Source organism: Typha angustifolia, chromosome 4 (assembly GCF_048772165.1).
Source record: "Typha angustifolia cultivar Huaian chromosome 4, ASM4877216v1, whole genome shotgun sequence".
Lineage (NCBI taxonomy): Eukaryota > Viridiplantae > Streptophyta > Magnoliopsida > Poales > Typhaceae > Typha > Typha angustifolia.
In genome coordinates this window covers 353,938-379,327 of record NC_133242.1, presented here as the reverse complement: position 1 = coordinate 379,327, position 25,390 = coordinate 353,938, and the positions used below count along the sequence as shown (strand labels likewise).

The following is a 25,390-nucleotide window of genomic DNA, read 5'->3' as shown; positions in this document are numbered from 1 at the left end:
GTCGCACTAAGACTGTGACATGATTTGACTTAATATTAACACAAGGAATTACTCGTAGGTATAGAGTAAGTAGCATGCAAACAATTAAAGTAGGGTAATAAAAGCCACCGCATAAAACCCACCTCAGTTAATTTGGTTGCCATTTGGCCTTCCTCTCTCCGCGTCAAACATAAAAGAAAACCGCGTCTCGCAAACAGAGGAGAGATGGGGAACTTGGAAGTGAAGTGAGAGAGAGAGAGAGAGAGAGGACAATTGAATTGACCCTATCAATAAAGCCTAATCCGTCGCTCTCGCAATGAATACTTACTGCTCTTCTGCTCGATTCCACAGCCATCAACCATTTAACCAAAGCAAAGCAATTGGCAATTGGTGACCCACCTCGTCCACCTAACTTTCTTTTATTATATATCAAAAAAGAAAATATAAACTATTTTGTCCAGAACCTATGGGCTCATGAGTTATTATTATTATTATTATTATTTTCTTTCAAATTTCTTTCATATACGAGCCAACTCAAAACCAACTCTAATGACAATAATTAATTTTTATATATTAATGCAAAATAATTGCTCGTATCAAACATTGAATTATCTAGAACACTAATAACTTCATAACCAAGCCTATTTCTACTATCTAATGATCTATGTTATGATCTTATGGCCAAGACCCAAGTGCCCTTGGCGCGTAGTACATGCATCCCACCATCCCATGCTTTTATTATAGTCCCTATTATATTCTCAGCAGCATCACGCCCATCATGATATCATCCCATCATCTCATGGCCTGCCCTTTGGATGCCAGCCCATCAGTCTCTCTACCAACTCCTACTCTTCCCCCTCCTATAAATGGCCCAAAAACTCACTCCAATATCCCACCCACATCACCATACCAAGCTCAGTTTACTACTCAGGAAATGAAGCCCTTCTCCACCACCTTTGCTTTATTCCTCCTCCTCCTTTTCTTCTCGGCCTCACTCCTCGAAATCTCCATGGCTGGCTCAGGTTGTTCATAGGATGAATTACTAACAAGCCCTCTCATCTACCTAGTTCTGTAGATCGTACATATGGGGTGTTTAACTTTTTATTGTCACTTTCTTTTGTAGCATTTTGTGATGGCAAGTGTAAGGTGAGGTGCTCCAAGGCAAGCGTGCAAGATCGATGCCTCAAGTACTGTGGGGTTTGCTGCGAGGATTGCCACTGCGTACCATCTGGCACATATGGGAACAAGGATGAGTGCCCTTGCTATAGAGACAAGTACACTGGCACTGGCAAAAGGAGGAGGCCCAAATGCCCATGAGCATTTCTTTTTCCTCCAAAGGGCCTTAATGCTAAATATACCATTATATGTTTTCTAATTAAGGTTTTCATATGGAGTGGTGGTACAGAATAAACGTATACTAAAGCTTCAAGGTGTAGTAGAAGAGTAAGTGGTATTTACTCGTTTGGTGTTATACTTGTAGGGAATAAATTAATGGCTTAGGCCATTGGGGTGGGGGAGGTGTATTGGATTTGCCTGTGTTATTATCTGCTAAAAGTGTTTGTATTTTTTTTCTTGTTCTCAGTGTGGGCTTCCATAACTTCTCATGATCCAACTAACACTAATCCACTATCTTAGAGAGTTTTTAACCAAAAGAAGTGTGCAGCCCAAGTGATGCACAGATGATGATCACTTCTATAACTAAGTCTATATTCTATGTCTACTAGCCAGCCTTTTTCTTTTAATAATACAACAACCGTACAGTATTTTGAGAAATAATGTCGGATTAAATGGAATTGTAAAGAATCTCTTTTGCCAAAGATAAGTAAATAACTGGACACAAGAAAGAGGAAAACAGAAGTGACAGATGCTTATCATAACAAGCAAGGGAAAAAAAGAAATTAAATCTACTACTTTTTTCAGAAGTGAGAGCAAAAAAAAGAAGGCCAAGAGTAGTACTGTGAGAACTGAAACAAAAGATTACGTCACAAACCAGCTACATAACGTAAGCCATGCCTCTCGCAGTACTATCAGCATGATTATGCCATCCCCCACTCAATGAAAACAAATGCCACAGTACCCAGTTGAAGACATTCTCATGTGATTTTCCTCGCTAACCAATCTTAGTCTTATGGCTAAATACCAATCTCCCATTTTAAATTATCCACTGCATTGTTTGCATTCAAAATATCCAGATAAAGACCAGTTTCAGTTTTTCCTACAGATGACTGCTCCTGATTGAGTTACAATCCATGCCTATGCCAGTCGGCCAGCTATTTGAAATATAATTAGTTAAGATCTCTTTTCTCCTCCGATCAATCAATGTGTGCACACGTGCATCTATCTACTCTCTCGTCTCTTGTCTCGTGAAGTCCAAGTCTCACCAATTATTTATTTGGAATGGTACCTGAGGTCTTTAGTGTGGGCCCCATTTCTATTGTCATACTTCTACTTGTCCTCCGTTAGCTTAACTATACTGTGCAATCCTCTTGTATAATCCTACGCTAGGATGATAGAATTGTGCGTGAAAGATAATATTCTCTGGTACGAAATAACTTTTTATTTAAAGAACAAATTAGTGAGATATTTTGACAAAGTAATATTGATTTCTTTTGGGGGGGGTTTTATAAAAAATTTACAATAGTAACAATTATTATGCCACCTAGCATTAACGCATTTTCAAGTATTGCATAAATTTATCCGCATCCTACGGCTTTTATTCAGCTCAAAATTAAACAAAAATTGTCACATTCTGACCTCTCTCCTGGTACATTAACTTCAACATTTCAACCCGTAGACGAAAAGAGAAAACCATTATTCCCTCAACATAGGCTTTGGTATGTTCAAATTCATCACCAAATTTCATCGTTACAGGAACATGAATTGCAAAGACTGACTCTAACGATATGTAAAATTCTTGGAGTCAAGAAGAAACTATAATGAACTTCCGCTCATAATTAGTTTCTCAAGCTAACTACAACATCTCAAGGAAAAAACCGACCATCTAACTCTCTTCCGCACCGCAACAATCCCAATCCGATGAAGAACAATTTCCAGCCGCAAAGAAGGATCAACGGCAGCTAAAGCAACATTTCAGCAATCTGTACTGCGTTTAATGCAGCACCTTTACGTATCTGATCACCACAAACAAATATGTCCAACCTGCCGTGAAATTTCCTAGTTAGTATCATACAACAACCAGAATGGTAGTTTTTATTTCAAGAAACACAAATGAGATTATAGCGGTGGCATGATTAAGATTCATTGTTTGGAAGGAAATTAACCCAAGGTTGCCATCTTGAGACAAGTCCTGCCGAATCCTGCCCACTGCAACATCATCTTTGTTTGACACCTGCATGTGATGAAAATTACTGCATAGTTTTACATTGAGTGACCAACAGTTGTGAATGGAACTAAGCATGCAGACAAGAACAGAAATTTTTTATGCCTGAAGTACTTTAGCTTCAGTCATCCTGTTCTTAGTTAGGATAATTAGATGTTCTTGGAATGGGGGATCAAATAACCTCCAAAGGAGTAGGGAAGAGATTGGATGTGCGGTCGTCAATAACTACCACACCAGCAGCTCCCTTCAATATTTGTCTTGCAGTATCCTATAGAATAAACATGCAAATGTGTTCAGCAAAGATCATGTACAAATGCCTCGATAAAGAAGCAGATAGGATTGAAAGTAAAAGAAGATGCAAACAGGAAAACTAAGCTAATGTGTTTATACTATTTAAAGAGTAAGTTTGTGAAGTGCAGATGAAACGTATCAGATGATATCCCTTAAAGAAACACAAAGATTCAAAATTTCAGAGTCTATGATGTCAATAATTACAAAACTGACCAACAAAACAAGTGATCAACTAAAAAAGTTAGCTTGAGCTAAGATCTGATATACATCAATGATGTTTCAAGCAGTAAGGAATGATCAACAAGTTCCAATATTTTACAGTCAAAAATGGCTTTCATAACTTGACTTGGCAAACAAGCCCTTAAATAAATTTTATGTTGACCAAATTGTAACTGTCACAGGTGCTTCCAGCTTCACTGCTCCACACAGGTACCCAAATCCCATAATTTCATGCCTTTCCTCTAATTAATCCAACCAACTGGTTATTTGAAGTGCTATTATGGAAGAGCGGAAAGGAAAAAACTAGTCTAAAAATGCTTCATGTATAAACTGATTTTTATCTTTGGTGTGGGTTGTGACTTGATTGATCACCATGATAATCACCGCTGATTAAGACCAAATCTGGAAATATAGACACATTTTTAAACTCACCTCATCAACTGGCTTTTCAAATTGAAGATTCACGCTTTCCGCATGTGCACGCATCACAGGAACCCGTATACAGGTTGCAGTCACTTTTACATCCATGTCATTCTACAGAAGGTATAATTCGCAGTAAAAGTTAGGTTAGGCTGATATCCATTTAATTAAACCAAAAGTAGAGTTGAAGGCAAGAAGTATAGTAATATACTAATTCACTGGAAAAAGAAAGAAAGTAAAATAAAAGGATACAGGACCGAAATTATGAATACATAAGCACCACAGTTTTAACACAAACTACAGAAATAATTACCCAGATTTTCCGTGTCTCCTTCACAAGTTTCATTTCTTCCTCATTATAACCATTTGCGAGAACTGGTGCATTGTGTGAGAACAGGTTGAAGGCATACTGCATTAATAGATGATGAGGAGTTATATTCAGTGTCAACCAACTCATATATAGTACATTCAAGCAGAGTGACATGGACAATAAAAGAAGAACCTGTTGCTTAAATATTTTACAAGTTGGTTGCTTCCCATCCAAGACCTATAAAGAGAAATTAGAAAATAAATCCATCAGAGGTTAACTAACAATTAGCAAACAATATGGATAGAAAGGGAAGGAATCTGACAAACAGATTAGGTTACCTCCCGTGTCTGCAGTTCAAGCTCTTCCATTGCTGCAGCACCTGCACCACTGGCTGCTTGATAGGTACTAACGACCATTCTTACAACCTGTCACATGCACAAGGTAAAGCTCACAGGTTAAAATAGCAGTTCTCTTTAACGTTCAATCAACCTTGGAATTTGTAGCAAACACAGAAGGAACAACCATATCCTCTGATCATCAATCTTTCTTCTAGCAGGCTCAAAATATCTCCCAAGTGCTACCTATATAGTTATCAGTTAAACAAACATGATCCATAAGTAGAGAAATTTTAGTTGCCCAAGTCCCATCAAGATGGGTCCCACTGAACATGCTCCAGCGTGGCAGTTTTCCTTGTACAGGTTCTTTAAGCTCAACACACAAATAGGAAACCAAAACAGAAAGAAGAATGTCAATAGTTAAAGCTTGACACCACCGAAATTGTTCTCTTTTTCGTACTTCAGCTAATTGCATAACCAATATGCCTATTCACAGGTTTCGTTATTTAGGATAAATTACAAGTTTTTCTAGTCGATGATAGAAGCCCGGATGTTTCATAGAGTGAAATAGATGGATATCAAATGGTCTCATTTTTCTTACATTGAGAACAAGTTATAGGCAGATTAGTAAGATACGCCCTCCTTTGTACACTTATTTTGCTGGCTGGGTAAATGGTTATAAAGTATGTTTGTGCAGTACAAAAACGTAGTGCTAGTGTCTTCAAACTAAAGAAATCGTCTTAATTCCACTTCTTGGTTATTTGCATTCTCAAATATCTAGCATAAACATACGAACTACAAGTCATACAAAACTAAACCAATATTTTGTGCTTACCCAGAAAGTGAAGAACACCAAAAGAATAAGACAAAAAGAAAAGACCATTCCTAACAATCCTTCAGATCTTTACTCTACGCAGCTCGGATCTTTAGAGTCGGAAAAAATTCTTACCTTTGCGTGGCGATGCAAAGGCGTGACGGCCATCAAGCAAATAATCGTCGAACAGTTCGGGTTCGCAATCAACGCCCCCTTCCCCGACCTACCCTTGAGCCTGATATGCGCCATTGCCTCAGGATTCACCTCCGGTATAACCAACGGCACCTCCGGGTCCATCCGAAACGCCGAGCTGTTATCCACGACAACCACCCCCCTCTCGACGGCAGCAGGACCTAATTCCTTACTAATGGATCCACCAGCGCTAAAGAGCGCCACGTCCACGCCATCGAAGCTCTCGGCTGTGAGCTCCTCCACCACGTAGTCGCGGTCCTCGAAGGCGATGTGCTTCCCGGCGGAGCGGCGGCTCGCGAGCATCTTGATGCTGCGGTAAGGGAATTCGCGATCGGAGAGGACGCTGAGGAACTCCTGGCCGACGGCTCCGGTGACGCCAACCACCGCCACGGAGGGACCGTCCTCGCGGAGGGCCATGCGGATGGAGGTGGCCGGACTCCGGCGAGGTCTGGCATGGGTTCGAGGGAAGGGGAGGGAGTTGGATGTGAGAGAGGAGAAGAGGTGGTGGCGCTGCGCGGACGCCGTCGCTTGCATGATGATGGAGGGGATCTATTCGGATCGGATACGGCGGCGTGGGTGGAAGATTTGAGTAGATAATATACAAGAATAGGTGGGAATCGCGGGTTTAGGGTTTTAGACGGCAGTTGTTTTCGGATCGAAACCGTTGGCGCTAGTGGATAAGTACGTGATGCCGCTCGACTGGGGTTCGTAAGTGGGATTTGGACTCGGGGTGATTAGTTCCCATCCATCCAATCCAGCATTAAATCCCGCAGCGCGGCCTGCCAAGGTTATGGAAAGTAGAAAAAGTTACACATAACTCCCTATAACTTTTACATGTTACAAATATCTTCCTCCCTATTGTTAAGCCCCACTTTGTTAAAAAGTTACACATACCCAGTACGGCATGGTATTTTTTAAGAAATGGAGGACTCTATTTGTAAATAACAAAAAGGGAGGGCTGTTTTTAATATAATAATAGATAGGGTGTTATTTGTAATATTTGTTTAAAAAGGTAAGAGATATATAAAATTTATAAATAGAACCTTGTATCGTGCTTTTATTGTCGTTTAAGATGGTTAACTCCAATGTGAGCATACGTGTGCTTTGGCGCGTGCGAAACCGCAATTTAGCTTAACCGATGCGCAACATTGAGCTAAAGTTCGCGCGGGCGTCCTGAAAAGCCCTGGAGATGTCTAGAAGCCGCTAGGTTTACTTTGCAGCGACGGAGACAGAGGCTTGAGAGAGTGAGCTCTCTATATCGTCTCGTTCCCCACTCGGATTCGAAGAAGGCGGCCATGGAGAACGGCGGTGGTCCGATAATAGACATCCGATCGGCGGCGGAGGCTGTAGCGGCCGACGAGGACGACGTCTCGGCGTCGCCGCTCCATCAGATCGAATCACTGTGCATGCGATGCGGCGAGAATGTGATGACCTTAAACCCTAGCCGTTCTCTTCAGCTTGGACGGAGCATTTTGATCTCACTATGTTACGTTTTCTTGTTCTTACGCAGGGCGTGACCAGGCTTCTCTTGACTCGGATTCCTCACTTCAGAGAGGTAAATAGTTGAGAATTATGAAGTATTTTCGTATAATTTTCTTCGCATTTAATTTGTTACCCGTGTATGTTTTGAATCTTACCACTTGTGTAGGTTGTGTTGATGGCCTTTGAATGCCCGCACTGCAACGAAAGGTTTTTATCTTGTCTATATGCCAAATTTAGGGAAGTTATAGTAACTAAATAGAGCCAAATTGATCAAATGGTTCTTTCTTTTTAGTTATTGGTGTGTATTCCGTTCTATGTTTTAATTTTAACTAGTCATGAACTGTGATTTTAATTTCTTAGGAACAATGAGATCCAATTTGCTGGTCAGATCCAACCAAAAGGATGTTGCTACCGCTTGGAGGTCCCATTCGGATGCAGTGAAGTATGTTTTCACTTCCCTTTCACTTAGTACGGTTTTTTTTTGTTCCATGAGTGATTACATCAGTTTAGTGTACTCTCTTTCTCTCTGTCTTTTCTTTTGAAGATAATGTTTATCTGACATTTTCTGCTGTCCCGTGAACTATGTATACTATAATGACTTGTTTAGATGGATGCTTTGAATTGTATGTTTTTGTTGATATATTATTGAACTGTAGTTAATATATATCTCATGAGTGAGGAACTAATAAAGGATCTTGCTGCAGGTACTAAATCGTCAAGTGGTGAAATCTGATTCTGCAACTATCAAGGTATTTTGACAACCACTACAATGTGCCATAACCATAACAAGACAAATGAATTTATAGGCTTCATCTTGCCATCTGTCAAGTTATTGTTATGAGTTATAACACTAATTAAATTGCCGTATATTTTATTTATCGATAAGGAATGAATACAAACTCCATTACATAAGAAGGGTGTACAGTAATCTGTCCTCTTACTTTCCATTCTATTCTGTAGATTCCGGAGTTGGATTTTGAGATTCCTGTAGAAGCTCAGCGTGGAACACTTTCTACGGTAATTATTCTTTCTTGCATTTATTAGTTCTATACAGTGATTGTGCTTATTCTTTTTATTTACTTTTGCATTTTTCTATTCCTCATCATTTTTTCTTGTTGACTATGATCTTATTTTTAATCATTCTGCAAATTAGAAGAACAAAGGAGCATTTTTTTCTCTAGGATGCAACTATAATTTTGGATGCTACATGTATGCATATGTTCATCCCTTATCTGAACTGTTATTACCATACTAGGTGGAGGGAATTCTTACTCGAGCTGTAGATGAACTGCAATCCCTTCAAGAAGAACGAAAGGTTCATCCAGGAACCTCTGAATTTGACTTTCTTATTTATTTATTTTCTTTGTTTTGCTAACTTTGTAAGTTGGTCTGTAGAAAGTGGATCAGGAGAAAGCTGAAGCTATCGACCAATTTTTGGTAAAATTGAAGTCGCTTGCATCTGGAAACGCAGCTTTTACTGTCATTCTCGACGATCCTGCTGGAAACAGCTTCATAGAGAACCCGTAAGCTCTTCTATTTTCTTATGCTGATTTAATGGTTGGATACCCTTTCTCCAGTTGATACTAGAGAACTTTGAAAAATGCAAGCTGCTTCACAGGATAAAATGTTGCAGCAAATCCAATTATTTGTTTTGTTATTTTCATGTTCTGTGAGTTTTCCTTTTCTTATTCTGACATATTATGTTAGGTTGAGGATCCTAAGCTTATGCAAAACATTATTTATTCCTGAACACTGCATGAACTATGAAGTTAACAGCCTCAGAAATCAACTTCTCTTTGGTCCCATTTATCCTCTAATCTGGCCTTTTAGGCCCCAGACTATATGCAAAAGAGGCTTCTGAATAGCAGAACTGCATTCCAGAAACTTCAACAAGTAGATTACACTGTCTACAATAAAGTTGATTGGTCTATGCCTAATTAACACTGTGAAAATGAGAGCAAGTTATTTCATAGTTTGCAAAGAGCTTTGACTTATAATCTTTGAAAAAGAAGCTGTTGTTCATTGGTTGGGGGGAAGGGAACAGTTGACTAGCTGGGAAGCTAGAAGTCGAGGTTTTGATTTGATGAGGGGTATGATTGTATGCAAGCTTGTTCGCTGTCAAGACTTTTCCATTAAAGAAACAGATTATGTAGGACTTGTTAATGCTTAATACTCACATTCCACTCAAACCAAACACATTATAGTTACACCAAGTGTCATGAGTTTCACAGTGATCACTTTCAGTACTTTCGTAAAACTGAAATCTCAATGAAAAATATCATCTTCAAAGTCAAAAGTGATCATGTCTAGCACTAGTAGTATATGACAGTGAGTCAAGCTACAAGTAAGTCCCATATAATCAGAGGAGGAAGATAATATCCTTTTCAAATTTGGCAATGGAGTCCACAATTTTCTAGCTGTCCTTTTATTATAGGCAGATATTTTGCTGTTGATGTGTGCTTTACTTTCCAATATTCTGCAGTCATTCATTCCTGTCTTTTGCTTGATCCTAAAGCTAGTTCTTTAATCTGCAGGAATGCACCTTCATCAGATCCATTGCTCTCTATTAGGTTCTATGACAGAACAGCTGAGCAACAAGCATCATTGGGTTTTCTTGTTGAACCACCCTCAGCTGGACAAATTGATGGATATGCTACAGTAGAAGAAAATAATGCAGTGCCAGATGGGTTTCACACGGAGCCCCATGGATCTGTTGGAGCTATTGCTGGTCGCCGTGCTATTGTTCAGGGAAAACCTGAAGAGGTTGCTGCAGCCTTGTGTAGATATTCAGCGCCAGAGGAGGTATGATCATACTACTATGTGGGTCTACATCAAGTGCATTAATTGTTTTTATATAAAGCATGCCTCGTTGCTTGCACAGGTTGACACTTTGCCATCAACTTGTGGAGCTTGTGGAACTGGGTGTGTCACGCGTTTCTATTCTACAAGTATCCTTTCTTAGCTTCTTCTCTATCAGATTCCATTAACAGAAATGGCTTTTTCTTTTCAATTGACACAGGTAATGAGGTAACACTATGTTGCTATCTATTTTTTTTATCTCAGTTTCATTATTGTCTTTTAATCTTCAAAGTGAACTAAGGCTAAGTCCCTCTGGCCCCCTAATCTGCAGTTCTCTTTATAGTGATTACCTAGCATACTTTGTCAGCCTTAACAACCAGCAGAAATTCCATATTTTCGAGAGGTGATAGTTATGGCAACAGCTTGTGATTTATGTGGTTATCGTAGCTCTGAGGTTTGTTGACATCCCCACCCTTTTCAGACATGGAGCAGTCAGAATTCCTATGTTTGGAAGTTCTTATTCCTATTCCATCTTGCTATTGTTGACTTCCCTTCTGTTTTGTATGTCATCGCTCTTCTCTATGAGCAGTTAAAGCCTGGTGGTGAAATTCCCAACAAAGGAAAGAAGATCACATTACATGTGCGGAGTCTGGAAGATCTTAGCCGTGATGTTATAAAGGTTTGTTCTCCTTAGGCCACTACATGATTATTTGTATGACGGAGTTGAGGGCTAGCGATCTAGAATTTTATCTATTTTGGAAGTGAAGGTGCAGTATTAGCCTTCCAGCCCTTCCTGTATAAAACTTTTAGTTCACCCATATATTATTTGACATCAATTACATAACTGAATAAAAATTTCATGACAGAAGATGCTGTTCAGCGATAATTAGAAGTTGATAATACATTAATGCCGTCTCTCATTAGCAATCAAGTCTTATTGAGCTTTTCTTCTTTTACATAGTGTTTTTAATAATTAGGGTTATTAGACCTGAAGGCTGAACTTTGTCAAAGAGGTTTAGACCATGGTTATATTTGTATCGTTTTCTCTTGCTTTCCTTTAGTGTATTATTCTTTCGAGTTCCTTTATTTGGCTACTCAGGTCAAGAAAATATACTCATGCTTTATTTGAAGTTTTGAACTCCATAGATGTTTTAATTTCTGTTTTGAAGACTGCACCTTCCAACAATTTACGCCTTACAGAATATATAGTTTGAATTGTTGTTGCTGATCTTTCCAGTCAGATTCTGCAAGTGTGAGTGTTCCGGAGCTTGACTTAGAGCTTACAAGTGGCACACTAGGCGGGCTTATTACAACTGTCGAGGGCTTGATTACCAAAATTAGTGAAAGTAAGCTCACCTACCGTTTTGGTACATTAATTACATATATAGGTTGCCTTCTATGCTTTTGAAATTGGTTGCCTTCTATGCTTTTGAAATTGGTTGCCTTACACGATGACCATTTAAATTATATTTGTTAAACCTTTTGCTCTTTCTTATTGATACAATCTGTTATTTCTGTACTAAGTAATTGGCTAACCCCTAGTACTACCAGGCTTATGGTTTTGACAGTCTTTCATCGTCATTCACTGAAAAGTTCCGTATTCTTTTTAATTATGGAATCAACCAATGGAATTTCTTTGAGGATCACTGGAGATCTCTAAATAATATATAAGTTTTTCTTACAGGTCTAGAGAGAGTACATGGATTTACCTTGGGTGATAGTACTGAGGACTGGAAAAGGGAGAAATGGCAGGACTTCAAATTGAACCTAAATAAGGTATGGTTAACTCATGTTCTTGTGTAATATGATGAAAATAGATCTGATTAGGATAACATTATTATAAACTGGGACTGCAGCACTGTTACTGTAGCAGTTTGTGGTACATAGTTAACTACATTAGCTATGTACTGGTGATGCTTATTCTTGTTGGAGTATCTCTACAACTAATTATTCCTCATGTGTCCACTTTTATTTTGTTTATTATGATTTACTGCCAAAAGATATATTATCTTGCTTGATTATTTTGTTCCTAATTGTCTTGTAGTGACTGGGTAAGCTTTTCTTCTCGGAAGAGCATTACGGCGTTCTCATGATTTTCTCGACATATTTGTTAACAGTAGTGACATTCATTTTTTGCAGCTTCTAAGTCTGGAGGATCCTTGGGTGTTGATTATTGATGATGCATTGGCGGCTTCTTTTGTTTCTCCAATTACCGACTCCATAGAAGATGACAGCCAATTAATTAGTAAGTATCTGCTCTCCCAACCACATACACACAACGGACAGAGTTACCTGATATTTTCTCTGAATAAACATTGAACAAGAAAAAAAGCCATCAGAAACCTTCTAGAGAAGATGCATAAAAGGTAAATGCTGGAGAAATAACATTAATCAGCCATATCTCCGGTTGTTCATCCTCTTCTGCGTGCTGCTTCATTATAGGCAGAACTGGGCCTTCTATTATATAGTGATATATCTAAACTAGCACCTTTGAGTGAGCTATATTTGTCAACTTATGTAGATATAGCACATTTGATTGAGCTATAATGTCAATTTATGGTGCCCTGTCGCCGTTGCTAACTTGATCTTTTATGAATATTAGTTGAGGAGTACCAGAGAAGCTGGGAGCAAAACGAAGAGCTAGGCCTGAACGACATGGACACGTCTTCAGCAGACTTAGCTTATAACAATGTCAACTGATACCTATGGGAAATCTTGTTGTATGTTACTAATTTATTAGCGCGATTACACCCATTGTCAAAAATGGAAAACGATTTTGGTGGATTCAATTTCAGTTTAATACGTAGTTAGGCTGATGCACCATGTAGCATAAAGGTGCACGATGTCAGCAGAGGTACTTTGTAAAATTTTCCTCTTTTTTCTTAAAAATCTCGGGTACATTTGGAAATGTAACAACAGTTAGCGCTGTAGGACGGGGGCTTTACGATTTAATTATAATTGGTTTTTTAATTAGTACGATTGAGCTTTTAAAAGTTGATGTTAGATACTTTTGTATAATTGATGTGTATTTTATTATAATGAAGTGCATCGGTGCACACTAGTATTTATTGTTGCCAATTAAAATATAAAATGTAATTAAGTTACAAAATGCCTATTGGACTGATAAAATGGAAACTCTGCATCTCCGTTTCAATAAAAACTTGTGATTGGTAAGTAGAGATTTAAAATGTGTTGCAAGATAATTTCATTTTATAATCACATCGGCAACCACGGACCAAAATATGCTTGCAGAAAAAGGATTCACGAACTCTTGAAATTCTTACATCTGTGTAAACAGTGTTATATATCTATTCAAGCAACATGCACTTCCATACCATCGTCGGGCTCTCAATCTCCTAGAGAAAACCAAAAAAAGGGCTTTTATATATGGAGTATAAGAACGAACGTTAAGATTCTGCCTTACGAACTTCAATGCACGCCTTTCAGCTGGAAAGACATTGAAATAACAACATTATAACTAATAGTAGACTTTAGATCAAAAGAATATATCCCCCTCTATCCTCAAAAGTGGATAGAATCAGCAAGGATTCAACAATTCAATAATCAGTAACTATGAAGCGTTTATTGCTATTCTGATTTCATTTGTGTCTTTCATTGCATGTATAAACTGTCGCAGCAGAGGAGTGAAAACTGTGAGCTTGATGGTTGCCGGTTGGTCCTAGTGCACATCTGTCTGACAAGAGAGAATTTTGCAACAGATAGCTATTCTGAAATGCCCGAATCTATAATATGAATCTAACAGCCTGTAGACATGCAATGAAAACATCTTACAACAATGTTCCCCCCTCAGCTGTATTGCAAAATGCTACGGATTTGATGCGAACAACTGCTGCAGATACTGATTTACCGATGCAGGTGGACAAAAGAGGGCCACAGGTTACAACATTCTTAAGAACCCACTTCTTGGCTATACAAGATCATATCTGACCCTCAAAAGTTTTTAAGTGCAAATTTTAGTTTCTGTACTTTCCATTCATGAGAGCAAAGCAGTATTCGTATATCTCAATTACTCATGAGAATCTCTTGCCAATTGCTGAGAGAAGCCAAGCACTTAATTCACCACCACGGAAAATGAGATAAGCTATGAATGTTGTGTATAGAGCAATAACTACAGAAACAATAGAGCCAAACAATACGCCACGTGCTTCCGAAGAGAAAAAATCGAACAAGAGGTAACCGTTGATTGCGATCAGTAAAGAAGCAACAGTCCAGGTTACAACCTACATCAACAACCAACAAATAAGTAACGAGATCAAGCCTTATAAGGTTGACAATCACAAACAATTAAGGAACTTTTCAATGCTTCAAAGGAGAAAATTGACTGAATATAGTCAAGGACAGGAATCATGACCAAGTTCTATGTAGATAAGCAGGTGAGGTAAATCCAATAAATTAAAGAAATAAAAATTCCCCAAGTGTTGCTGGCTAAGAAGATTCATTTATTACAAGGTGACAAAATTCTACCTATAAACATCATGAAGAAACAGTGTTGATTAGTCGGAAATAAGTAACTTCCCTACTATCAAGTGCAGCATTACAAGTGAAAAATTAGGTAACGAGAATGCTTCTATCAAGATATGCACATTAACATTCTCTGGAGTTCTAATACAGAGGTATTCATAATGATGACAAGCTAATCTTTTCATCAATCAGCACTGCCCAGAACAGCAGAGAAAAAGATATTACACATCATAGTTGTGATCGTATATTGCATGTGAATAAAGCTACCAGAATTTGCAGGACTACTGATTAGACAAGGCAACTTGGAAAAAGCACTTACCTGAATGGTACGGCCGATTTTAAATACTCCCATGACTTGTTCCTGTGATACCAGTGTAAGAAGTGGAATAAGGGCAAATGGAATCTGAATTGACTGGAGAACATTAAGCCACTCATTGAGGACATCGAGTGCAGAATCAGATGTGTCAAAGAAAAGAGCAACGACTATAGTTGGCACAATAGCAAAGCTTCTAGTGATCAATGACCTGATCCATTTCTTTAGACGGAGATTTAGAAATCCGCCCATGATAAATTGTCCAGCATAAGTCCCAGTTATTGTACTACTCTGACCAGCTGCTAACAACCCAATTCCCCAGATATAAAGGATAGGAAAGAGCCCTCCACCAAACTTCTCCTGTAAATACTGCCCCGCATTCTCAAGGCCTATACTATTAGCCTCTTTAGTACCATAAAATCCCTTTGCAAATACAGTAGTTACAAACAGATTTATCATGAAAGAGACAAATAGGGCAACGGATGACTCTATGGAATAATATCTTAGTGCTTCCCGAACACGGACTTCCTTGTTAGGATCAATATTTCTCGACTGTACAAGAGCGGAATGAAGGAATACGTTGTGGGGCATAATAACACATCCTACAACACCAACCGCCTGCCTTATGGTTTTTGACCCAAGTTTTGGAATCAAGATACCTGCTTAGCAGAAAAGAATTAAAATGCAAGTGCAGAAGGAACTATGAAGAAATTGGTGCAGTTATTGAACTCTTAATTCATACCAATCAGAAGCTCTCTCCCACTGTGCAGTTATTGAACTATTACGTTAAATTATTACAGGAAAATACATACCTAACAGAAGCTCTCTCCCACTGGGTTTGGTTTCACCGAACATCCAAGCAAAGGAAAATGCCATTGTTCCAATGAGAACTGCAAATACAGCTTCTAATTTCCTCACTCCATAATTCTCCAGGAACAGAAAAATAAAGCTGCACACAATCTGATAACCATGAGCAACATGATCTACTCTAAAGCATAGAAAGAAGCAACAGAAAAATCACTCCCAACAGTTATACTTGATTTGAAGTTTTCACTGAAATTGCAGAGAGTGCATTTGCAGGACAAAACTTATATTTCGGATCCACATAAACCTCTGAATTATGTGAAGGAATAAGTGAACAAAAAGAAAACTCTTATAGAGAGCTCGTAATTAATTATAATCCATTCCAATGACTATTCAATGACTTCCGTTGCATTGTCTGATTATTTTATATAAGCATAAAGATCAGCCTATGGCCCCATAAGAAATTCAATAATTTACTAGAAGAAAGCAGATTTAAAAAGAAAAAACAGAGAGCTGCAGTAAATAGAAGTGAAACACCTCAGGAAACATCTCTCTGGAAGCCTCAGATCTTTGATGCAGATAGAGGTTGTAGAGATTAATTTCCTCAACAAAATCGATACTTTGCACTAAATTCACAGCTAAAATAACTAAAAACGACCTAATTCAAGAGAGACGCAGATAAAATTCATCAAAACCCTCACCAATCCACGGCGGTAATCACGACTCCCGCCCAAAGAGGCAGCAACCCACGGCTAAGGATCTTAAAAGCAATGGCGCTCCCAATCACCTCCTGGATATCTGCCCCAATCATCGCGATCTCCGCCATGAACCAGAGCACCAGCCTCGCCCACGTGGGGTACTCCTCGCGGCACAGCTCAGCGAGATGCCTCCCCGTCGCCACTCCAACCCTAACCGACAACATCTGGATCAGAAGCCCCATCACCGTCGCCCAGAGCAGCAACCACAGCAGCGAGTCCCCGGCAATTGCCCCAGCCTGCAGATCACCTTCCAGATTCCCCGGATCCAAGAACGCGATGCTCATCAGGAACCCGGGACCCGTGAAGAGCCACAGCTTCCGCCACGAGAAGGCTGGATCCGCTCCGGATCCGTCGTCGTCTTCCTCCTCCTCCCCCGAGATCCGCACCACAATCTTCTCCTTCGCCTCGTACGCGCGCTCCTCTTCCTCCTCCCCGGAGTTGGCTTCGTCTAGTTGGGTCGGGAGGAGGGCGTTCTCCTCCCCGTCGTCATCGGCGAGGTTGGGAGCCATGGAGGAGGGGAGTACGCGGAGAGGGAAGGAGTTGGGCTGCGATTTATTGTTGGAATGAGGAGGGCGAGATAGAGTGGGGTCGCCGAGTAGGGACGGCATCTACAAGGCCAGCTTTAATTTCGTAGTACGCTCCTTTCCTTTTCGTGCCGTCGTTTTAGCTCTCGCGTCTTCGATGCCTATAAGTCGGCGATGAGCTCTTCGACCGGAGATATCAGCGTCGGATTCCTCTTTCGGACAATTTGAGCATATTTGCGTATAAATGGAACCCAACAAAGAGCCACGCGCCCCCGACAGCACCTCTGCAACATCGACTGCAATAACTACTAGTGCAAACGGGTACGTGGCGGTTTGTGGTTGATCAACGACAGTATGATGGTATAACTCAATCGTGAAAAGAACTTTTTGTTGGAGGCCATCTGATCTGAGAGCGTTTTCCTCACTGGAGCTTGAGGGGGAGCGCACGTGGTTTCATCTAAAGACTAAAGGTAAATTTTTTCCAAAAATAATAATAATAATCGCTTTTTTTTAATTCTTTTTTTGCGAAGAAATTTGCGCTCCTCCGTCGCAACGGTGGCCACATTGTTAAGCGTCAGAAAAGACGTCTGGAACTTTCTAGAAACTTGTCGTTTAGTCGAAGTTTTTATTTATTTAATCTCGTGGTTGGTGGTTTGCATAGATTGGAACATAAAAGAGTACTGAGTAAATATCATAACCGGGGAAAAGAGTTAACTAAGGAATCAGAAAAGAAAAAGGAAAAAGATTTATAGGACAACATGTAAAGAACGTTTTGTAATGAAGGGGAGGTGGTGTCATCTAGGGGAGGTTTGATGCTATACCAATCTGGGCAACAATGTGGCCTTCGTAGTTGATTCCTTCACTCACTCCATGCCAAGATCTCCTATTGGATCATTTATGAACTAAAAAGAGCTAGGCATGCATCTGATTCTTTGGGGTGGTAGAAGAGCTCATGGTAAAAAGAAAGTAGCAAAGAACTCTATAGTGGAGAATAGAAAAGGTCTCTTTTATTGAAAAGAAGGGTGAAGAACTAAAGTGGTGCATGGCTAGTCAGCCATCAGGAACTGCCAAGATCACCAAATTCTACGCGAGATAGTGCCTTTTCTGTTACTTTAGTTCTTTATCTTTTTACTATTAATTAGTGGCCATTAGTTCTGGTACAATAGCGAACCAATGGTGATAAGTTTCTATTCTTCAATGTTTGATGAGCTTATGGTAGTCTGTGATCCTCTTTGGTTATTTTTTCTGGAGCAGGAGAAGTTTGTTTGTTGGTTATAGTTTAATCTTTTATGGTGTCTAACGTGGTATATGTTATTAAATTTTACTTGGCAGGAGTATATTTTCGAGAAGAGGATGAGAAGTAACTAGTCATTAACTACATCTATTGATCTCATCTAGATTACAAGCTCCCCACAAGTCTCCAAAATAAAGACTTCAACTACTAGTCTTGTGCAGCTTTTATTAGATACAATAACTCAGATATGCAAACGCCTCGAAAAGGATAATTGAATTCGCAACCGAGATCATTTCATTAAGGACTGTGCAGTCTTCTTAGTTTGTGTATAAGCCTTCGACAAATTGGGCACACCTTGTTTTCCTCCTGAACTATCCTGCAACAACCCCATAAAAGTTATAATTCATATATTTTTTATTTCCTGATATCTATCATGAGATACACAAATTATACCTCAGTCCACAAGTGAAGCAAGTAGCACAATGTCCACAAGGTGTAAAGAAACAATCTCGCCTTGCATCGTAGCAGATCACACATATCTTGCCATCATACAAGTCCTCTGAAGAACAACACAAGCTTGATTCAGGATCCTCTTCAGTCGCACCATAAGTGCAGGGCATCTCTTTTCTTGCTACTATCGGTTCTGTTTCAGCTTCTGTAATTGTCTGATCTTGTCTTGTTTGTTGAGAATTATTACAAGCTCCAAGATGCTTCAAGATGAAATAAACAATAACTATCACAAATCCTGCAACAAAAAATGGTCATGACTAAGAGATCGAAGATCTACAAATGGGTCGATGGATTTGAAACTTTTATGCACCTGTGATGAAGAAATACACAATCAAACGTGCCACGAAAGAAATCTCGATGTTCCAAACCTTGAGATGAACCTGGAAATGTATAATAAGTTCATCAAAAAAATTTATTTTTCTATGAGAAACTTTAGTAGTAATGAGCTTGATAATTCGTTGGTAAAACTTACATCACCATCTGGTGTTGTTAGCACGTAATAGCGATTTCCCAGTAACCTAAGATCGAGTTTGCACGGCCCGCTGCTTGTCGAACAAATTCTATTTGCTTTACTGGTATCATAAATCTTTGATGTAATGTTAAGCTCCAGGGTCATCGCAACACTTCGAGGAGTTAAATTGACTAGCCCAAAATAATAACTATTGTCGTCAGGAACGGTGTACTCCGATATCCCACCACCTGAATAAATTAGCACTAATTAGATAAAGATTTGTTGACTTAGAAATCTACAGCCTAATGTGATTGCTCTGATATTATAAAATTATCGTCCATCAAATATTTTAAGTAATAATAAGTAAATGCACCTTTAAGTGATATATATATATATATATATATATATATATATATATGATTTGCTGAAAGAAAATAAAGTAACAAGAAATGAGAATAATACAAATACAATATTGCTTGCCTTCTTTAGAAGCACCCATAAAAAAATGGTTGCTTGTGTAGTACAATCTCTGGAACTCTTCCCGATTTTGTTCTCCTTCAGAAATAAATAAGTCAAACAGTGAAACTAAACACAAGAAATTTATTGCAACTCAGAGGTAAAATTCAGCAAAAACAGAGTTAACTACCCTTGATCAAAACAATGATCACATCGTCATATCTTAAACCACTACCATCATCCACGTTCCATGAGATCGAAATCCTTGACCCCTCATTCAACCACATGGCAAACCCCTACAGAGAAGAGAAAATAAAAAATTGGAAACTTTTCATACAATGATCACAGTGATATCTACTAGCTTGTCAACTAAGTAGTACCTTTCTGCCATAGCTGTCTACAAATAAGTTCTTTGAGACACTCCAGTTAGTCTCCAAACTAAGTTCAGGTTTCTCCTCGAATCCATGTAGCACTACTCCTTGCTCTGCCTCACCCTTCACCTGAACTTGCTCGACAAATATCGAGCTCGCCGACGTCATCCACGACGAGTTCGGGCCCAACGCCAGCCGCTTATTGCCGTAGTACCCATAGCGAAGGCTGAGAGCCACTGTGATTTAAGATTTGAAGAGCTTGGGGTTAATTAAGCAAGATGGCAGCTTTAAGAGTAGCGAGTGACGATATATTTGAGAGGAGATGGTTAAATTTACGTGCCGCCTAGCCATGCAAGAAGAGGGATGAGAGCTCGAGCACATCTGCGATGGTATCTGGGAGGAGGCATGCCGTGGTAGAGAGGTAGTCGATCCATTGTGTAATCCATGGGATGGGGATCGTAGAGAGAGATCTAGTGATCGAGAAGAGTTAAGCTGAAACATGGAAGGAGGAAGCTACCAGACCTCCTACGTTGGAAGTTTGGGAAGACTAGTAGATGGACGTTAAGGTCTAACTACCGTTCTTCCGGCTAACAGACTTTTCCCCTCGATGATCTTACTAATTAGTATCTTCTATATATTTGAGTAATATCGCATTAATATAGGGGCATACAAACGAACTTAATTATCCTTCAGAATAGATGACATGAAATAAAGATGTATTAATTGAACTCTTGACTCTTTAAGGAAAATTAGTTCTGATAATATATTGGATAATTAATTAATCTAACAGTTTAAGTTGCTAACTAATAAACTATCTAATTGTATGAATGTGAAATTACTACGCCGGCCTGTGCTTTAGCATGTCACATTTTTGGGATGAAAGGAGGAAGTGGGATGATTCAAACACTTATTTTCCAATTAAATCGTTATTTATTATGAACATGGTTTTTTTTTTTTGGTCAACTTGAAGATTTCAGCAATTATTGGATATGCACTAATGCATCAGTTACGCTGCTTACGCACTTATGAATCATAATTGCTCGGTACGTAGTGAAATTTGAATCAAAGGATATTCCTACAATATAATGTTATTCGACCTTACAAGCAATCCCTTTGACATATTGACCCAGTTAACTATGAGGAGTTAGAGACATGTCGACATTTCACCTAGTCATCTATCCACATTTGACTGATAAAATTTTTCAAGAGTTATTCGACTTTCCCATATTGACTTCTTGGACCACTGGAGAAGACGGCGACTTGAAGTTGGAAGCCGTACTTAACTCCAATTTTCAACTCTAATCACGCGTAAATGACGAAACGTGTAACTGATCTTGATTAATTTTACAATTTCCTAATGGGTATCTTGCCTTGATTAATTTTGAATTCCTACTAACTGAACCGTTGACCATCACAATCATACTTCAGAGGTCAAGGCCCAATCCCGATCAGCAGTTACTTCAAATTAATCCCCTGCACTGGTGCACACCTCCATACACACGCAGAAGCAATCAATGGCGCTCAACCTTGATTTCTTTGTCTCCAAGTTCTCTGACATGCTATTCCAATTCGCGCAAGATGAGGTGGTCAAGTTCCTGGGTATCCCCGACGAGATGAAGAAGCTCCACAGGAGGCTCGAGAGGGTAGGTGGCATCCTCGCAGACGCCGAGAGGCGGCGGTTTGCCGATCGAGCCGTCGACCGATGGCTCGACGAACTAAGAGACATCATGTACGACGCCGAGGATATCGTCGATGAGTGCCGAGTCAAGGCGGAGGAGCTTCGTAGCTGGGCGTCGTCGTCGTCGTCCGTGAGTACTACTATTACTGTCACTGAATTGGTATGCTAGTTGTTAATTGGTTTCTTTCTTTTATTAGCCATTAAGAGTAAGTAGCCGAACTCCTTCAATGATAGAGTTGACTATTGTATAATTATCTGACAAGATTTTGTCATTTTGATTGAAAGTTGACCTCCTTCTTTAATTCCCGCAACTTAAGTACTTGTTTGGTTTAAAACTAACTCCCAAACTTAATTAGTGGCTCTTATTTTTTAGATTTAATTTTTTTAAGAGTAAACTTAGTTGGATATAAAAAATTTATTTAGTTACTAAATCAAATTAAAAGTCCTTGAACCAATTTGGAAATTTTTTTTTAAACTAAAAACAAACGAGACCTAAAGTTTCGTATTTATTGAGACTTACACCAAGTCAATTTACTAATTTAATTAGTCTTTTATATTTAAAACACTATGTTTAGTATGTGTTTTAACAATCAAACAAAAATTTATGATGGTTCGAAATATATTTTTAAAATAACGGTCAAAATGAAAAAAATTATCTTAACTAATTCTCGATTATTATTATTATCAGGTACGTGATCGTTTAACTTTATCGCTTGCTAAAGTTCAATTTCGCCGTGAGATGGGGAGTAGAATCCAATACCTCAACCAACTCCTCGACGAGCTATTTAAAGACAAATCCGAGCTCCAGCTGATCGCCGTCCCACCTCACGATGATCTCGGAGGATTAAGTACTGGAATCACCCGTAGCACTTCACACGTGGCGGAACTCGACCTCGTCGGCGAGAGAGTCGGCGACGATACACGGAGCTTGGTGGAGTTGCTGACGACTAGCGAGGAGAAGCCAAGAGGCACAAAGAAGACCAAAAAGAACCAATATTCCATCCTCGCCATCGTCGGGATGGGTGGTATAGGGAAGACTACCCTTGCTCAGAAAATTTTCAATGACGAGAGGCTACTAGATAGCTTTAGCAACCCGATATGGGTTTGCGTGTCGCAGGACTTCTCCGAGGTGGATCTACTACGAGCTGTAATAAAGCGCGCCGGAGGTGATCCCGGTGAAGCTAGAGAGAAGGAGGATCTCGAGCCCATGCTAAGCCAACTGGTTAAGGACAAGAGATTCTTCTTAGTTTTGGACGACGTTTGGGACGCAAGGGTGTGGGAGGATTTGTTAAGGAAGCCTATGCGCAGTGCCTCGCCCGAGAGTCACATCTTGCTGACGACGAGACACGAAGCCGTTGCGAACGGGATGGGAGCAGCTCACCTCCACCACGTCGAGAAGTTGTCGGACGACGACGGCTGGTCGCTGGTCAGCAAGATGGTGTTTGAAGACGGCGAGGAAGGCGACATGGATGAATTGAAGGATGTCGGCATGCGCATCGTCAGAAAATGCGACGGCCTTCCTCTCGCGCTCAAGGCGATCGGGGGGCTCCTGAGGACGAAAAAGAAGAGAATACATGAGTGGGAGAAAGTGGTTAATAACTCAGCATGGTCTTGTAATTCTATGGAGCTTCCTGAAGAGGTATCGAGAGCCTTATACCTAAGTTATCAAGATCTACCTTCTCATCTCAAGCAGTGCTTCACATGCTTATCATTGATCTTGCCGGAAGATCGTACAATTAAAATAGGCTTCTTCGTTAGATTTTGCGCAGCTGAGGGTTTTGTAAAGCCAGAAGGGAGTAATAGTAGCATGGCGTCGTTGGAAGACTTGGCAGAAGGGTATTGGCAAGAGCTCATTCGGAGGAGCATCCTACAGCCTAATCCTGGAGTCCACGATGGAGAGGTTTGTCGCATGCATGATCTCGTGCTAACTCTTTCTCGTCATCTCTCATCCAAGGAGTGTTTCTTTGGCAGCACAAAAGATCTTAGTACAATATCACTTACAAGATCGCCTTGGTCGTCGGAGAAAAAGCTACGCCGCTTAGCTATATTTGACGAGCCAGATGCAGACTCCTTACCTGACTTGATCATGCAGCAGACCACGCTGAGGACTCTTGTTCTCTACAACGTCCCATCTCTTAAAGCTCTTCCACTGGAGATCTTTGAGAAGCTTAGATTTTTGAGGACTCTAGTGATCCGTGGGACTAATCTTGGTCTTCTACCTGCATCCATAGGATGCCTCGTTCACCTACGTTTTCTTGGTCTTTTTGGAGCCAAGATACGAGAGATACCGAAGAATATAGGTAATCTCAAGAATCTAGAGTACTTAGACCTTGAGAGCTGTACATACTTGGAGAGCCTTCCTCAGGAGATCAATACGTTGACAAATTTAAAATACCTCAACCTCCGAGATACGTCAATCAATCGATTGCCTGCTGGATTAGGGAAGCTACTGCAATTGAACACAATAACTGCCTTTGTAGTGAGTAATAACGACAAGCAAGGCAAGTCATGCACCTTGGGAGAGCTAAAATTTCTCAATAAACTCAAGCACCTACGAGTGCTCAACTTGGAAAGGGTATCAAGCAAAGATGAAGCAAGAGCTGCTATGCTTGAAGCAAAATCTTGTCTGCGATTTCTAACGTTAAGTTGTACGCCGCCTGGCATTTTCGACATGCAAGCCCTCCTCACGCCGTACCAAGAGGAGGAGATCAAGCGGATTGAGCAAGTCTTCGAAGAGCTCTGCTTGCCATCACGGGTAGAGCTACTTCACATGGAAGGGTACTATGGACGTAAGCTTCCAAGCTGGTTCATGGTAGCTTCTCTATTTCCTAACCTACGAATTTTAATCTTGCAGAGGTTCAATCTTTTAGATAGACTGCCAGCTTTGGGGCTTCTTCCACAGCTGGACATCCTTAAAATTTCAGGTGCTAGTGCAATCACAAGCATCGGATCTGAGTTTCTATATGAAGGAAAAGGAGCACATTATTCCTTCTCGTGTTGTTTTCCTAAGTTGACACGTCTCTTCTTCGAGAACATGCCCAATTGGGAGGAGTGGTTGTGGCTGCCGGACGACCACGGCGACGACATCCAGGAGCAAAGTAGTAAATTGCTTCTTCCTCGCCTCGAGGTTATCGGAATTATTCGATGTCCTAAGTTGAGGTGTCTACCAGATGGACTCCTGCACCATGCCACCTCTTTGAAGCAGCTAACTCTTGCTGCTTCCGGAAGCATAACAAAGATCAAGAACTTGCATAGTGTTCAGAAACTGGAGCTAGTGGGCAACTCAAGCTTGGTGGAAGTGTCAAACCTACCTCATCTCAGGTACCTAAAGGTTCAGGCTTGTAAGGAGTTGAGATCTGTGAGGCGTTTGGATGCCTTGAAGCAGTTGATGTTGAGTGATGTAGAGCCAGGTCAACCCCTTCCGAAGTGGTTGGTGGAAGTCGGCGGAGAAGAAGCGCGGTTTCCTTCTCTTACCAAGTTGTCTCTCAAGTCTCGCAATTATTTGCAAGGGATGCGAGATTGGCCTCTTTCTTGACCACATCACTTCTTGCTAATTGTTACTTTCGAGGGCATTGCTGCAAACTAGCCAGGTCAAATCTTCAACAAGGCAAGCAACTAGCAATAGATG

The 25,390-nt window shown here is 40.1% G+C and overlaps 5 protein-coding genes across 7 annotated transcripts; 2 read left to right on the top strand and 3 right to left on the bottom strand.

The window, feature by feature from the left end:
• Window positions 1-2,666: 2,666 nt before the first annotated feature.
• LOC140759696 (uncharacterized) lies at window positions 2,667-6,559 on the bottom strand. Its single transcript, XM_073096329.1, has 8 exons — window positions 5,844-6,559; window positions 4,898-4,984; window positions 4,752-4,796; window positions 4,563-4,658; window positions 4,262-4,363; window positions 3,501-3,587; window positions 3,261-3,328; window positions 2,667-3,138 (listed from the first exon to the last, which is right to left on the bottom strand). Exons 1-8 carry the CDS (start codon window positions 6,432-6,434, stop codon window positions 3,057-3,059), a joined length of 1,158 nt encoding a protein of 385 aa, XP_072952430.1. The 5' UTR covers window positions 6,435-6,559; the 3' UTR covers window positions 2,667-3,056.
• A 468-nt stretch (window positions 6,560-7,027) lies between these two features.
• On the top strand, window positions 7,028-13,245 carry LOC140759712 (uncharacterized). The gene is made up of 16 exons (XM_073096344.1): window positions 7,028-7,324; window positions 7,411-7,455; window positions 7,549-7,589; window positions 7,743-7,824; window positions 8,087-8,131; window positions 8,343-8,399; window positions 8,638-8,697; window positions 8,778-8,905; window positions 9,917-10,184; window positions 10,264-10,330; window positions 10,565-10,635; window positions 10,771-10,860; window positions 11,419-11,527; window positions 11,866-11,957; window positions 12,321-12,426; window positions 12,784-13,245. The coding sequence occupies exons 1-16, from the start codon at window positions 7,196-7,198 to the stop codon at window positions 12,879-12,881; spliced, it is 1,488 nt and encodes a 495-aa protein (XP_072952445.1). The 5' UTR covers window positions 7,028-7,195; the 3' UTR covers window positions 12,882-13,245.
• A 179-nt stretch (window positions 13,246-13,424) lies between these two features.
• LOC140759144 (metal transporter Nramp6-like) lies at window positions 13,425-17,322 on the bottom strand. The gene is made up of 4 exons (XM_073095628.1): window positions 16,482-17,322; window positions 15,789-15,925; window positions 14,983-15,635; window positions 13,425-14,422 (listed from the first exon to the last, which is right to left on the bottom strand). The coding sequence occupies exons 1-4, from the start codon at window positions 17,144-17,146 to the stop codon at window positions 14,213-14,215; spliced, it is 1,665 nt and encodes a 554-aa protein (XP_072951729.1). The 5' UTR covers window positions 17,147-17,322; the 3' UTR covers window positions 13,425-14,212.
• Window positions 17,323-18,415: 1,093 nt separating this feature from the next.
• Window positions 18,416-20,585, bottom strand: LOC140759176 (E3 ubiquitin-protein ligase APD1-like). Of its 3 annotated transcripts, none has more exons than XM_073095663.1 (8): window positions 20,425-20,585; window positions 20,094-20,320; window positions 19,904-20,009; window positions 19,738-19,812; window positions 19,279-19,505; window positions 19,117-19,186; window positions 18,750-19,041; window positions 18,416-18,667 (listed from the first exon to the last, which is right to left on the bottom strand). In XM_073095663.1, exons 1-8 carry the CDS (start codon window positions 20,528-20,530, stop codon window positions 18,586-18,588), a joined length of 1,185 nt encoding a protein of 394 aa, XP_072951764.1. In that variant the 5' UTR covers window positions 20,531-20,585; the 3' UTR covers window positions 18,416-18,585. The 3 variants fall into 3 exon arrangements, with proteins under 3 accessions (XP_072951764.1, XP_072951767.1, XP_072951765.1); XM_073095666.1 differs by having other exon boundaries at window positions 20,421-20,581; XM_073095664.1 differs by having other exon boundaries at window positions 18,431-18,672.
• Window positions 20,586-21,598: 1,013 nt separating this feature from the next.
• On the top strand, window positions 21,599-25,297 carry LOC140759055 (putative disease resistance protein RGA3). Its single transcript, XM_073095519.1, has 2 exons — window positions 21,599-21,922; window positions 22,451-25,297. The coding sequence occupies exons 1-2, from the start codon at window positions 21,599-21,601 to the stop codon at window positions 25,295-25,297; spliced, it is 3,171 nt and encodes a 1,056-aa protein (XP_072951620.1).
• The last annotated feature ends 93 nt before the right edge of the window (window positions 25,298-25,390 follow it).